The sequence below is a fragment of the Juglans microcarpa x Juglans regia genome, chromosome 5S, assembly GCF_004785595.1.
Source record: "Juglans microcarpa x Juglans regia isolate MS1-56 chromosome 5S, Jm3101_v1.0, whole genome shotgun sequence".
Lineage (NCBI taxonomy): Eukaryota > Viridiplantae > Streptophyta > Magnoliopsida > Fagales > Juglandaceae > Juglans > Juglans microcarpa x Juglans regia.
Genome location: NC_054603.1, coordinates 28497766 through 28511414, shown reverse-complemented (window position 1 = coordinate 28511414; position 13649 = coordinate 28497766). Strand labels below are relative to the sequence as shown.

General features: G+C 37.5%; 1 protein-coding gene across 1 annotated transcript; it reads left to right on the top strand.

The window, feature by feature from the left end:
• The first annotated feature begins 8548 nt into the window (after nt 1–8548).
• LOC121266968 lies at nt 8549–12680 on the top strand. Its single transcript, XM_041170841.1, has 3 exons — nt 8549–9313; nt 10634–10807; nt 10896–12680. Exons 1-3 carry the CDS (start codon nt 8765–8767, stop codon nt 12615–12617), a joined length of 2445 nt encoding a protein of 814 aa, XP_041026775.1. The 5' UTR covers nt 8549–8764; the 3' UTR covers nt 12618–12680.
• The last annotated feature ends 969 nt before the right edge of the window (nt 12681–13649 follow it).

Below are 13649 nucleotides of genomic sequence, written 5' to 3'. Positions count from 1 at the left end.
AGCCTTTCCAAGAGTGGAATATCCCACTCATTCTCAAACGACACTCTTTTATCTTCAACAAAGGCTTTTCAGTCACCGGGTACTAGTCATGAAGAGAGCCACCCTCATCCCAGTTATCATAACAGAAAGAGATGTTTCCATCTCTCACTAACCATTTAGAATTATTTAAGACGTTCAACATATTATTAACAATAGCCTTCCAAAATCAAGTACCCTTTGACAGATCCACCAAGGGTAAATGATTACCTCTAACATACTTGCCTCTAAAGAAATCCGCCCACAACGAATATCCCAAAATCAATCTCCAAGCAAGCTTCATATTAAGAGTACTTTGGATATCCCCAAAATCCCGAATACCCACCCCACCTTCTTCAATGGGTTTACAAATATTTTTCCAAATCACCCATTTCCTCTTACCTTTACCCTCTTAATCAACCTAAAAGAAAGAGCTCAAAACATATTCAACGTTGTGAGAACCACTTTAGGGACATGTAAAACAACAAGAATATGAGTTGCCATGCTTGAAAAAACATGCCTCAAAAGAATAGTTCTACCACCTGCAGAAAGCAATTTCATCTTCCAGCCTGTAATTTTCTTTTCAACTTTTCCAAGTAACTCCCCTAAATCAGAGGCTTTCAATCTACTAGTCACAATAGGAACACCCAAATACTTGAAAGGAAAAGACCCTTCATAAAAGCCAATAATGTGAAGGAGTGAACTCTTTTTGGAAGCTAGAATAAGTTTAGAAAAATAAATAACACTTTTATCTTTGCTAATGACTTGACCCGACCAGTCCTCGTAAATCTTCAAAGCGTGATTCAAACCTCGCATAGATCTTTTACCACCATTAGTAAATATAACAATATCATCAGCATACATGAGATGGGTAACAAGTGGAGTACCAATAGCTTGAGAGAACTGAACCATTTTACCTTGATCAAAGTAATGATTGAGCAGACAAGAAAGCACCTCTTGCATAATGATAAACAAGTAAGGCGAAATAGGATCATCTTACCGCAGACCACGTTCACCTTTGAAGAACCCATAGGTAGGGGTGTAATCCGGTCGGTCTGGATCGAACCGAAAAAATGCATGGTCCAGTCCGGTCCAATAAATAGGAAAATTTCGATCTTCGGTCCGGTCCCGGGGTGGAGATTTCTCGGACCGGACTGACCGAATAAAAAAAAATATTATATATATTATTTATATAATAATTGTACAATTAACAATATAAAATTTTAAATATGTTATTAATACTTGTTAATATTCTATAAATTTAACAATATTTTATATATATCTTCATCTAACCTATCACTATTAACAATATAAAATTTTAAATATGTTATTAACACTTGTTAATATTCTATGATTTAACTAATGTATAATATCAATTAGTTAATTATATAGTAATTATATAAATTAATAATGTAATTTTCATCTAATTTATTATCATTGACCATATAAAATATTTTTTTATTGAGTTTGTTACATAATCCATATTAATAAATCACTTAATTTAATTTAGTATTTTCAATAATTTTTTTATTAATTGATTTAAAAAAAAATTAGGCCGGACCGATAACTATCGGTCCGGTCCGGTCCGACGATGGACCGAAAATATTCGATCCATCGCCGGACAGGACCGGACCAGACTAGACCGACCGGATTACACCCCTACCCATAGGAGTGTCATTCATCATAATGGAATACCAAGGCAGGAAAATACACACCTTAATTAGATCACAAACTTGAGGAAAAAAATCCAAAAGCATCCAAGACATGAAGTAAGAAACACCAATCAACCCTGTCATACGCTTTGGACATATCAAGTTTAATCAACACATTACCCCTATTGGATTTTTTGTGGAGAGAATGGATCATCTCATGACTTAAACTAATATTTTAAAAAAATACTATGACCATGGATAAATGCCCTTTGCTCCTGGGAGATCATTTTTTAAAGTAAATTATTCAAGTGGGCCACAATAATCTTAGAGCAGATTTTTTAAATAACCGAGCAAAGATTAATAGGCCTAAAGTTATCAAAACCAGTAGGCTTTTCCACCTTAGGAATCAAAACAATGTAAGAAGCAGTATAGAACCTGGGAAAAGACTTCGTATGGAAAAAAATCAGAAATGACTTCCAATAAATCAACCTTAAGAAAATCCCAACACATTATAAAGAAGCCAGATCCAAAATCATCAGGGTCAGGACTGCTGTCAATGGGGATACTGAAGAGAGCATCTTTTAGTTCATCCATCAAAGGATCTTTACAAAGAGAGGTTTTCCTCTTCAGTGATCACAGGAGAAACTAAATCACTCAAATTTGGTAAATCTTGTCTACGATTTTGGCCCAAAAATTGTTGAAAAGTACTCAACAGAAGTCTGATGAATTTCAAGCGGAGAATGTAACATAGTTCCATCAGCAAGACACATTGACCCTTTTATGCTTCTTAGAATTCAGAATAGCATGGAAAAATTTAGAATTTTGGTCCCCATCTTTCAGCCAATTTTTCTTAGCCATATGCGAAAGTCTCATCTCCTCTCTATTCTTCCAAGTAGATAACTCTAATTTAGACACCATGAGATCATAGTTGACCTCAGCATTAAAACAAACTTAGAGGCTATTATCTAAACTCTCAATGCGGTGTTCAAGATCTTTGATAATAATATTAGTTCTGCCAAACACATGCTGATTCCACTCCTTACAGGCCACCTTAACCCTTTTCAATTTAGAGGTTAATTTATGAAGCACAAAACCAATCCCCTCCTGTTTCCAAACCCCTTCCACAAAGTTGAGAAAATATGTATGATCAATCCACATATACTGAAAGCGAAAGGGACTAGGGCCATATTTAAAAGAGTCATCTCCCATTTGAATCACCATAGGAGAATGATCTGAAATGGACTGAGCCAAGACATGATAATAGACATTCGGAAAACCATTTAGAAAATTAGAATCAATAAAGCATTTGTCTAACCTAGCCCAACTCCGAGCCAACCCACCTTAGCCATTGCACCAAGTTATCCTCGGGCCTTTAAAACGCATATCCAACAAACCACAATTTTGTAAGCAGAGGTTAAACTCCTCCATCACAGAAAACTGGCGACGGTGCCCACCTCTTCTTTCTTAATCATCTTTAATAATATTAAAATCACCACAAAGAACCCACAAAAAATTACCACTACCAATCGCATCCAAATCCTCCCAAAGAACTTTCCTCCCAACCCGATTACACTTGGCGTACACAACAATAAGGATGAAGGCATGATCATGCTCCTCAAACTTCACAGTCACAAACTGACTAGAACTTACCAACCATTGCACTGAAACTGTCGAATTCCACAATAGCCAAATTTTACCTTCATGCACTTCGTTAGTAAAATAAGAATCGCAATTAAACCTGCTAAAAAAACTAGGAAATCTATTCTCAAGTAAAAAATGTTCAGCAAGAGCAATGATATTAGGTATATAAGTATTAATAAGATTTTTCAAATGCAACTGGGAAGTACCAATTTCCCTTATATTCCAGAAAATAATATGACTAATCATAAATTAAGTTTGGAGGGATATATTACCGACCTAGTAGAGCTTCTCGTCTTTACCTTACCAGCAAAATCTTTTGGGGCTTCTGAATCTGTGCAGTAATCTTTTTGCATATCAACCCACATCGTGTCCCTATCAACTTCATTGTGAGACTGAGTTTCTTCCATAGTGTGCCTGGTCAATTCCTTCTCGCTTTGAACAACAAAACCCTCAGCCAAAGATTGACCTATTGGTACCATGCCTACATACTCGTAACTTTGTTCAACCGGCACTAGTTGTATGGTCTCCTCCAAAGTAACACACGGTGCTGCTTCCATATCACACCCCACAACACAAGATGATGAACCTGCACCACCACCATCTCTTTTGGATGTCAAAGGTTCCATATTAAGCACGTTGCATGGAACCAATATAATAGGTTGCACAGGGACATCAATACCTTCCTTCAAAGCCTCCAAGCCACCCGTCCCTACCACCTTATCAGGTTAATGGGCTCCTCCTCTCCCATAACTTCACCATCTTCCTACAAAACACCCTAACCCTCAAGACCCAACACCGGCTACTCACCATGCTCCACGATCAGAGTGCCTCCTTCAGCCTTAACTTCCACTGTCGGCCTCTCAGATTTTTTTACCTAGACCTGCCTTCCCTTGGATTGATTCTTCTTGGTGTCTCTACCCATTCTGCAGGTCCTTTCATTATATCCCTGTGATCTACAGGTCCAACAATAAGCCAGCAGTGTCTCATAAATAATCTCTTGTCCTCTACTCCTTGGCATTCCAGGAATACCAATCCAAAAATAAGAGATGGGCTCTTTTGATGCATCTATCTCAAGACAAACTCTTACCCCGCCTGTTCTTGTTGCACAAAGAGTTGGATTATCACGTTGGATAAACCGTCCACTCGATGTCGCAAGCGTTTTCAACATCGATGTATGATAAAAATTAGGAGGAAGACAGGCAAAAAGACCCATACCGGAACGCATGTTGGTTCACTTTCTTCATCAAAATCCGGCATCCATGCAAACTGCCAGTAGGGAACACCATTAACGTCACATGACTCTCTGGAGAGAGCTTTATGGAAGTCTGCTTCATTGGACATTCGGACAAATACGTTTCTTGGCTTTTGCATTGATGACACCACAAGAGCACTAGCCAATCCCCACCGACTTCGGATGTAGCCACGAATGGCATTTAGAGAAGGCCTATGCCATAAGAATTCCAAGACAAATGAGAATTTAAAAGGTCAGGCAGTGCGATCCAACTCTTTCGCAGAAAAAAGGAAGCATAGCTCCTTATCGATCAGCTTCGGCGGATGAAAAGCAACGTCCATCTCAAGAAGTGGTTGCAGAACCACAAAGACCAGTCCAGAGAACGACTGTTGATGGCCTGTCGAGTCTTACAAGGCATCAACGGCTGCCATGCAGAGGCTGCAAAACGTAAACGTAACAATGACGGTACCAAAACCCTAGCAGAGCAAGAAAAAAAAACTTTTTTTTTTCGAAGTGTTGTTGGGTTGCAGAGTAAACTCAAGGGAAAGGATGTGAAAGATTGAAGCCTTTTATGGGTTTTTTGTAGGATGAACCAAGTTGCTTTCTAGCCTTTCCAAAGAGAGAAAAGTGGTGGTGGGAAGAGCAGTGCATCAAAGGGAAAAACGCCTTCTTCTCTGGCACTGGAGGCGGCGCCAGCTATGGGGGTGGCTACAACGAGATCATCGGCAATAACAGCCATCGGAGGGAGTGATGGAAATGACAGAAGAGAACAAAGAGAAGGACAATCTGAGAGAAAGTAGAGATCCAGCACGTACCTGATGTCCTTACCTCTGTCGATGTGACTACAATGACCGGTGAGAGGCTAGAGCTTGTTTCTGAGTGCCGAGCCCAAAGAACGGACCTTGATTTGCATCTTCAAGCTTCTTCTGCTTAAAGTAATCCTGAAGCTGCTTAGCCTTTTCTTCTGGATTTCGTTTATGCAAACCTTTCTGCTTTTTGTGTCGTTGTTTTTTAACGGCTTCGTCACTTCCAGTCACTCTCTTGGTCTCACCGTAAGCGCTCGCAAATGGAGGAACAGTACTAGATGGAGATGCCCAACGATGTCGGCGGGGACTTTGTGGAGGTGCCCAATGGCGAAGGGACCCACCATCACCACCGAGAGCTGCGGTCTCTAAGACTTGATTTTCTCAACATTCTACTCAATCTTTATCTTGTTTTAGTTACAAAGATATTTTATAAAAAAATAAACTTATAATTTGACTTGGATTGATGTGATGTGTTAGATTGTAAAGTTATTTTCATCCGATATTTGACGTGGCTTAAAAATTAGTACTTGTGTAAATAATTTTAATAATACAACAATCTATAACATTTCTCAATTCTTAACGGCGTGTCATCTTGTAATAGGATATATTGAGATTACTATATATCCGGATTTCAAAAATATCTAATAATTATTCATAAATTTACATTCAAATTGATTAAATCTGATCAAAGTACATTTTTCCATTTGAAAAAAAAAATCCACTAAATTACAAGTTTATTAATAAGCCTATTTACTCGATCATTCCCGCAGTCTCCTTGCATTTAATGTTAGAATAAAATGAATGGCTTGGAAGAGACCAAGTCAGCAAACCAGTAAACCACCCTGCAGACATTCTGGTTAGCGCCACTCAGCCACAATTAGCGCCCCTCACCCTCGGGCAGAGGGAGCTCCATCCACCATGCATGGCTGCTGAACAAATTTATCTTATGTTTGTGGGGTACGCAATCATGTTAATTACTGAATTCCTGTAACAGTACTAGTCACCTTGATTCAATGCAGAATATCCCTATCCCTATCCCTTTCCCTATACACCAGCCAATTACATGTTTATAAATCCCAAAACAATGGGCGCCATGCATGCATTACAATTTATGCAGGTATGGATTTTAAAGCAAATGTTTATGAAGTAGAACATATTTAGATTGCCTTTCAACATAAAGATACTTCCTCTTTCATATAGTTTCTTCCTTTTATTTAATTTCAACATGATGTGATTCTTTGATTAGTTTTTTCTTTTCATGATTTGGATTAGTTCAGATCATGTGACCGGGAAGTTTTAAAATTTGTATTTATAATCCAACATTAACTTAATTTATACCATTCATTTTCTTTCAATTTCCTTTTACCATATCGTCATTATATGATATTAATACTGATTGATTTCCTTTTTTTTTATTATGTATATATATCAATTGATCACATCTTGCTAACACATATTGCCACTGCTCATATCATTTATAAAGATTGATATGACAAACATATCAATATTTATCACATCAATAATATTAAAAAGATGTTATATTCAAAGTGTTAGGAACTTTGTTAGAGAACATGATTGACCGACTATCCTCGTGCTAATTTTATTAGGCGTACCTAGCTAGTTGCTGATCAGCATATATATTATATGGTGAGCAATTAGCATTGGTTAGCAACTTGAGGTGGTTTTGGTTCACTTGTTTTCTTCTGTTTTGTCTGTTCTCCTTTCCACCAAGTGTGCAATTTCCTAGAAAAGGGGGTGGAATTTGATTCTAGATCATATATAGTGGCTGGGAATTCTTCTGCCAACTTCGACATAATTGCCGTGGTGCAAAAATCCCGTACGTGATGAATGATTCTTATTCATATGGGAAAATTTCTAATCTCATATTCTAACTATAAAGTAATTACGTAAAAATAATCTTATAAATTAATATGATTTGATATAATTTATCAGATTATAAAATTATTTTTATTATAAAATAAATTTAATAAATCAAATAAAACCACATTAATTTGTGTATAATTCTTTTGTTCATATAACAGTTAATTATTCATATTGCCAAGTTTTTCTGAAATTTCGTGCTGTCAATCAGAATATTATTTTCTTTGGATATAAATAATGCAGTTTCTAAGATTTTGGATGTTTGCGATATTTTAAAAAAATAAAAATAAGAAAAAAGCAATTATTGAGAACTCTCTATCAACTTACAAAAACAAAACGACAAAAGAGCGAGAGTCAATGATCAAATGAATTCCCTTAAAAGACATTTGAAGCTTTAATTCTTTTTTTAAAAAAATAAAATAAAATAAATGGTCCTAGACTAATTACATCATGAGGATGTTCATGCTTTTAACTGCCTGTCTATTGCATCATTGGTCACATTCAGAATGAGAAATTAAAAGGGGTAAGTGGTCCAACGTAATACCTCGGTCCTCGAGTTTTATTCAATTAATTCTTTTTTGGTTAATTATTCCTTATTAGGGAGACGGCTGTGTGTTCATGCTATTTTTAACTTTATTTTTTTCTCCGGCCATATAAATCATTAATGATTAATTTCAAAACATGACTAGATGATGGTCGGAACAATAAGAGAGAATATAAAATGAAAAGGTAGAATCAATGACACACAATATAAAATTGTGCTTACGTCAATAAAATTGTAGATAATTTTATTAAGAAAAAAATAAAAAATACAGTGCGACGATTATATAAAGATTTAATACAATATGTAGTAAATCTTAATTAACGGATTAAGCTGAAAACTTCATTGAAAAATTATCAAAAGATCGCAACAAATTTTTATCGGATCAGGTCATCAAACCAAATCGCACACAAATAGAATCAGGCTCTGCGTAAAGAAAACCAACTTGAGATCTTTACTTTTGCTCAAATTTGAAAATCTTAAAAACAAAAGATAAATACAGAAAATAAATTGGACAATATTTACTATTGTCAGTGTAAATTTTAATACAACTTAAAATTTTTTATAAATGTTGTACAATTTACTTTATCTGTCTTCCTCTCTCTTAAAAAAAAAAAAAAAAAAAACTTTTCTAGACCCCATTTAACTAGGTGTCTTTCCTTGTTCAGCCCCTGCTTAGAATGTCTATCCCATAAACTTTTAACACGTATTAATCACGCTATCCTGTTTAAATACCGTTGGACTTCACGTTTAAAGCTTCACAACACACTATAAATTACGTCCTCCGTAAACAGACTTGATATTCCATGCGATCAGACAGATGTTGTACACGTGTTTTGCCGAACCCACAATCTCGAACTGTCGAACTTGACACGTGTTTGTCCTCGATCTTCTTTTGCAAAGCAAGCTCCTTACCTCCCAGCTCTTAGGATCGATCAAGCTTGCCTATAAGAGTACCCCATATACGGCACTGCAAATTAAACTTACATATCGGAAAATGCCACCGGCAGCAGCTCCGAGAAGGGACCGAACACAAGCGTTGTGGCGTGTGCGCCTTGGCTCGGCGTTAAGGACCATTCTAGCATGCACCATAGTGGCCTGCACGACCCTGTATGGCCCAGCACCCCTTAGGAACTTACTTACATATCCTGCCTTTTCCTACGTAACAACCATCCTAATCGTGTCGGACGCAACTCTCGGGGATGCTCTCCGAGGTTTTTGGCATGCTCTCTTCGCTACTGTTCAGGTTTTGATCCTCTCTGTACTCAGCCTGCGGATAGTCGGACCTGCTCGGTTCACCAACGGGCTAGCGGCGGTGGCTGTGGCCATCAATGCATTTTTGGTGGCAGTGCCCGAGTCGACACCCTTGATCTCTAAGCGGATCGCATTTGGGCAGATTGTGATTGTGTACGTAGGTGCTGTCGTTCATGGCGCACAAACTGGATCTTTCATGCACCCGGTTCATGTCGCATCGAGTACTGCACTTGGAGCCTTGGCTTCCGTCCTGGCGATGCTGTTTCCCTATCCCCACCTAGCCTACTTCGTGGTAATTTCTTTTTTCTTGCCAGTGAAAAAATCGAAGAAGGATTCATCAAATTATGTTTATAGAATCATACATATATATGAGATATATAAATGCTAAACATGCAGCCTAAACATATTCCAAGGTTTGATTAAAGGGTTTTAACTTTGTTGTTATTATATTTGGGTTAGTTTACCATTTTGTGGCAATATTTTCTAAAGAGGAGATCCTTAGCTTAGTTCCATCGTAAGATGACCGAAACAGCTGACGCAACCCAGGAAGTAAGGAACCCAATTCCCAGTTAATTATACCAGCAGGTGATATAATTCAATTTTTTTTAGACTGTATAAAAGTAATTTGAATTGGTCTTGAAATTGAGAGTTAAACCAACCATTCATGTAGATTAAGCGTGCAGCTAGCTAGGTTCCGAGAACAAAAACATGCATGCGAATGGGATTCTGAAACTCATACGTACGGCTGATTATATATTGATCCCTTTCTGATCATCAACATGTCCAAAATCGGATAGTATAGATGCCCAGTAAGAGAACAAATACTAAAATACTACGTACCAAGCCAAAAGAAAAATGGATGGCTTGTTTTTTCTAAGTCAAACAGTGCAGGTTGACCATGGGGTTCGTGGAAATTGATGTCACCCATTCTCTTGCTGCCATATATATATAAGGGATTCTGGGTCCACCGACAATAGCTGTTGGTTGTGCATATTAAGCTAAACAACAAGCGCATGAACAACAGCTCATGTTACTGATTCTTTTGAGCTTTAAAAAAAAAAAGCAGAGAGCATGAAAGCATCGCAGCCTCTATATCTTTGTTACGGGCTTTTTAGATCTTGTTCGTCTCTTCAATAATTCATGCACTTTATAATAATATATACTCGGGAATATGTGAATTCTCTTTTACTGTTTTTTAGTTATTTTTACTTGCAGACAATATGTGAAATACAATCTTTATATAGTTGGCACAACAAGATTTAAATTATTAAAAAAGTTTAAAATTAAATTTTCTTATAAATCAATTAATATTGTCGGGTCTACGATATAGAGAGAATGTGATCTTGATCTACATGGCCTAAAAATTTTCTTTTCAGTAAGGTTTATGGCTATTGTCCCTAGCTAAGCATGACTCTAGAGATAGAAACATCTTGATACCATCTATTATCAGATATTTGACGACATCAAATTATTTAAATAATCGCTAATAGGATTAGTAATATTAGAGGGAGTTTCAACAAAATATTTAAGAATAATATAAATTAAAGTATTAACACTATATATATATATATCAATTTAGTTCCTAATATTTTTTTTTTCTTTTTTATGACAGGAAAGGAAAACAAGGCTGTTATATGCTGAAAATGGTCTGGAGAGGTTAAAAAACTTGTTGGACGCCTTCTTTGCCCAAAACAACGCAGCTTATATGCTTGACCTGATCATTTCTCAAGCCAAGTTCCTTTCTAAAACAGGAGCCAAGCTACTTCAAAGAATCCAAGACAATAAGGTAAGCCAATTTTCATACGTAGCATGCATCTCAGATGGAAGCATTTCAATTATTAATTTCTAGAAATCATTTATTTCCTTGTGAACAGGAAGGCGTGTTATGGGAAAGACCTCAGAGGAAATTCTTAAAACGCAGTTGCATTGACCCAGTAGAAAAGTTGCAGCTCATGGAAATTCCTATAAGAGGGATGGAAATGGCCTTAGCAAACAGTACCAACACCGACAGCATGATGAATGAAGAGCTCAGAGAAGTTTTAGGATGTTTGAAAGTACAATTAGGCCAAAAATTCGAGCAAGCAAAGGGCTCTGTCCCCTTTGACTCAACGACAGCTACAGAGACAATGGAAGAACATTTAGACAAGTACCTCTGGAAGTTCCAAAGCAATCCCATAACCCAAGAAGAGTTGCCAATTCTCTTCTTCCTGTACTGTGCGGGACGACTCCTCCATGGCTCGACCAATGCTCGAATCCCTGACACTGAAGAATCCACCGATTTAGAAAAGCAAGCATTAATGCTTAGTTTCAAAAGGACCTGGACAATTCTTGACATGTTACCGACCAGCCAGAGTTTGGTTTTTGCTTTCAAGTGTTCGCTTTCTCTTGGTTTTGCTGTTTTGTTCGGTTTGATGTACGACAAAGAAAACGGATATTGGTCGGGTCTCACGATTGCCATCAGTTTTGCAACAGGAAGACAGCCCACATTTGCTGTTGCAAATGCTCGAGCACAAGGCACAGCTATGGGATCAGTCTATGGAATCCTATGTAGCTATATTTTCCAAAGATTCGAGGATTTAAGGCTCTTACCACTTATACCTTGGATTGTTTTCACCAGTTTTCTAATGCATAGCAGAATGTATGGCCAAGGCGGTGGAATTTCAGCAGTTATAGGGGCATTATTAATCTTAGGTAGGAAAAATTATGGCCGCCCTAGTGAATTTGCCATAGCCAGACTCACAGAGGCATGCATTGGGTTAATTTGTTTCCTCGTTGTAGAGATTCTCTTGAATCCAGCAAGAGCAGCATCTCTGGCAAAATCTGAACTTTCAGGGAGCTTGGAGGCACTTCAAGATTGGTTCAGCAACATGATTCCCTGTCATAGCCAGAAGAACATGCGAGGTTCAACTTCTCTGGCACTTAGAGAGAAGCAGAACAAGCTGAAAACAAATGTCAAGCAATTAGAAAAGTTCATTGCAGAGGCAGAATTGGAGCCTAATTTCTGGTTCTTGCCTTTTCATGGTTCTTGCTATGGTAAGCTCCTTGCATCTTTGTCAAAGATGATGGACCTTCTAACCATCGTGGCCTACCAAATAGAATTCCTCTCACAAGTACCGAAGATCTTTGGAGTTGATATTAAGGAGCTCTGGGAAAGCGATGATCTACAGCTATTCAAGAAAAAGGTTGGGTCTTCATTGAAATGCCTGAAAAAGTTGACTTCAATCAAGTCCCTCGCCGCACTGGAAAAAGAGTTGCAAAAGAAAATCGTGTCTCATGACGCTGAGTTGGGAAAATCAGCAAATGCAAATGCACTGAGGCTGTTGTGTACAGATGAACAAGAGGTTGATAGCATTCTCAGTTCTATCCTTCAACACTTGAATGAAGAAACTGACAAGATTTATGCTAACGAATGTGAGAAGCAGCTTAAGAGCCAAATAGTTCTTTGTCTGAGTGGCCTGGGCTTTTGCATCGGTAGTTTGATGAGAGAGACAATGGAGATCGAGAGAGAAATAAAAGAACTTGTGAAATGGGAGAATCTCTTGAGCCATGTAAATTTGAACGAAATTTCCTGTAAAATCAATATTTTGAACAGATAATATCTATGTGTGTGTATATATCTATTCACTATAGATAAAGAGGGACTTTGAACTTTTTTCTTAGACATTTGAATGGATGAAAATATCCTCCAATGTGTGACAGTCTAGCTTCAGCTTGTTCGATTACCCTTTCGGTAGTTACCCATTGTTCTTAGATGGTTAAGGATCGATGGTCCTGAGAAATCACGCCTAAGGAAATCCCTTCTGTTGGAGTTAATCCTCATGATTTAGCATGCAAGCCCGAGTCTTCAGCAGATAAAGATCTTCCACAACAGAAGTCTGATATACATCAATATTTAAATTCAAATTCAAATATTTTATATAGATAACATCAGCTCAAATAGATTTAAATTGTAATTGATAACATCTTGTAATCTATATATACAAACTATATTACTCTGTTTTGGTATTGAGAACCAAAGCAATTCCATACATTTCGTAGTTTATTTCATGGTATCAAAGATACTACAAGCTCACGCTTTCTATCTCGATCCTTATGGCATCTTCTTCCGCTCCCTTCCATTTTCCTAATGTTGCTCAGCTTGGTACTATCAAGCTCGATGGATCCAATTATCTTAGTTGGATTTCTATCACTACTCCAGTCCTTCGCACTTATGATTTGATAGGTATCGTTGATGACTCCGAACCATGCCCTCCAAAACTTCTATCTACTGACTCTGTTTCAGGGTCTGCTCTCAATCCTACTTATTCCCTTTGGATTAAGAAGGATCAATTCATCTTGAGTTGGATTAATGGCTCTCTTTTTGAATCTATTCTACCCATCGTCTTTGGTCTCCACACTTCTCATGTAGTCTCGAATTCTCTTGAACTGAAATTTGCCTCTCATTCGCTCTCTGATTACTCAACTTAAACGCCAACTACAAACTCTTCATCAAGGGTCCAAATCCTGCACTGACTTTGTCACTTTTGCCAAATCTTTGGCTGCCCAACTTGCTGCGTCTGGTCATCCAATTACTGATGATGACCTTATCTCGTTCATTATTGGTGGGTTGACTCCAGTTTTCAACCCTT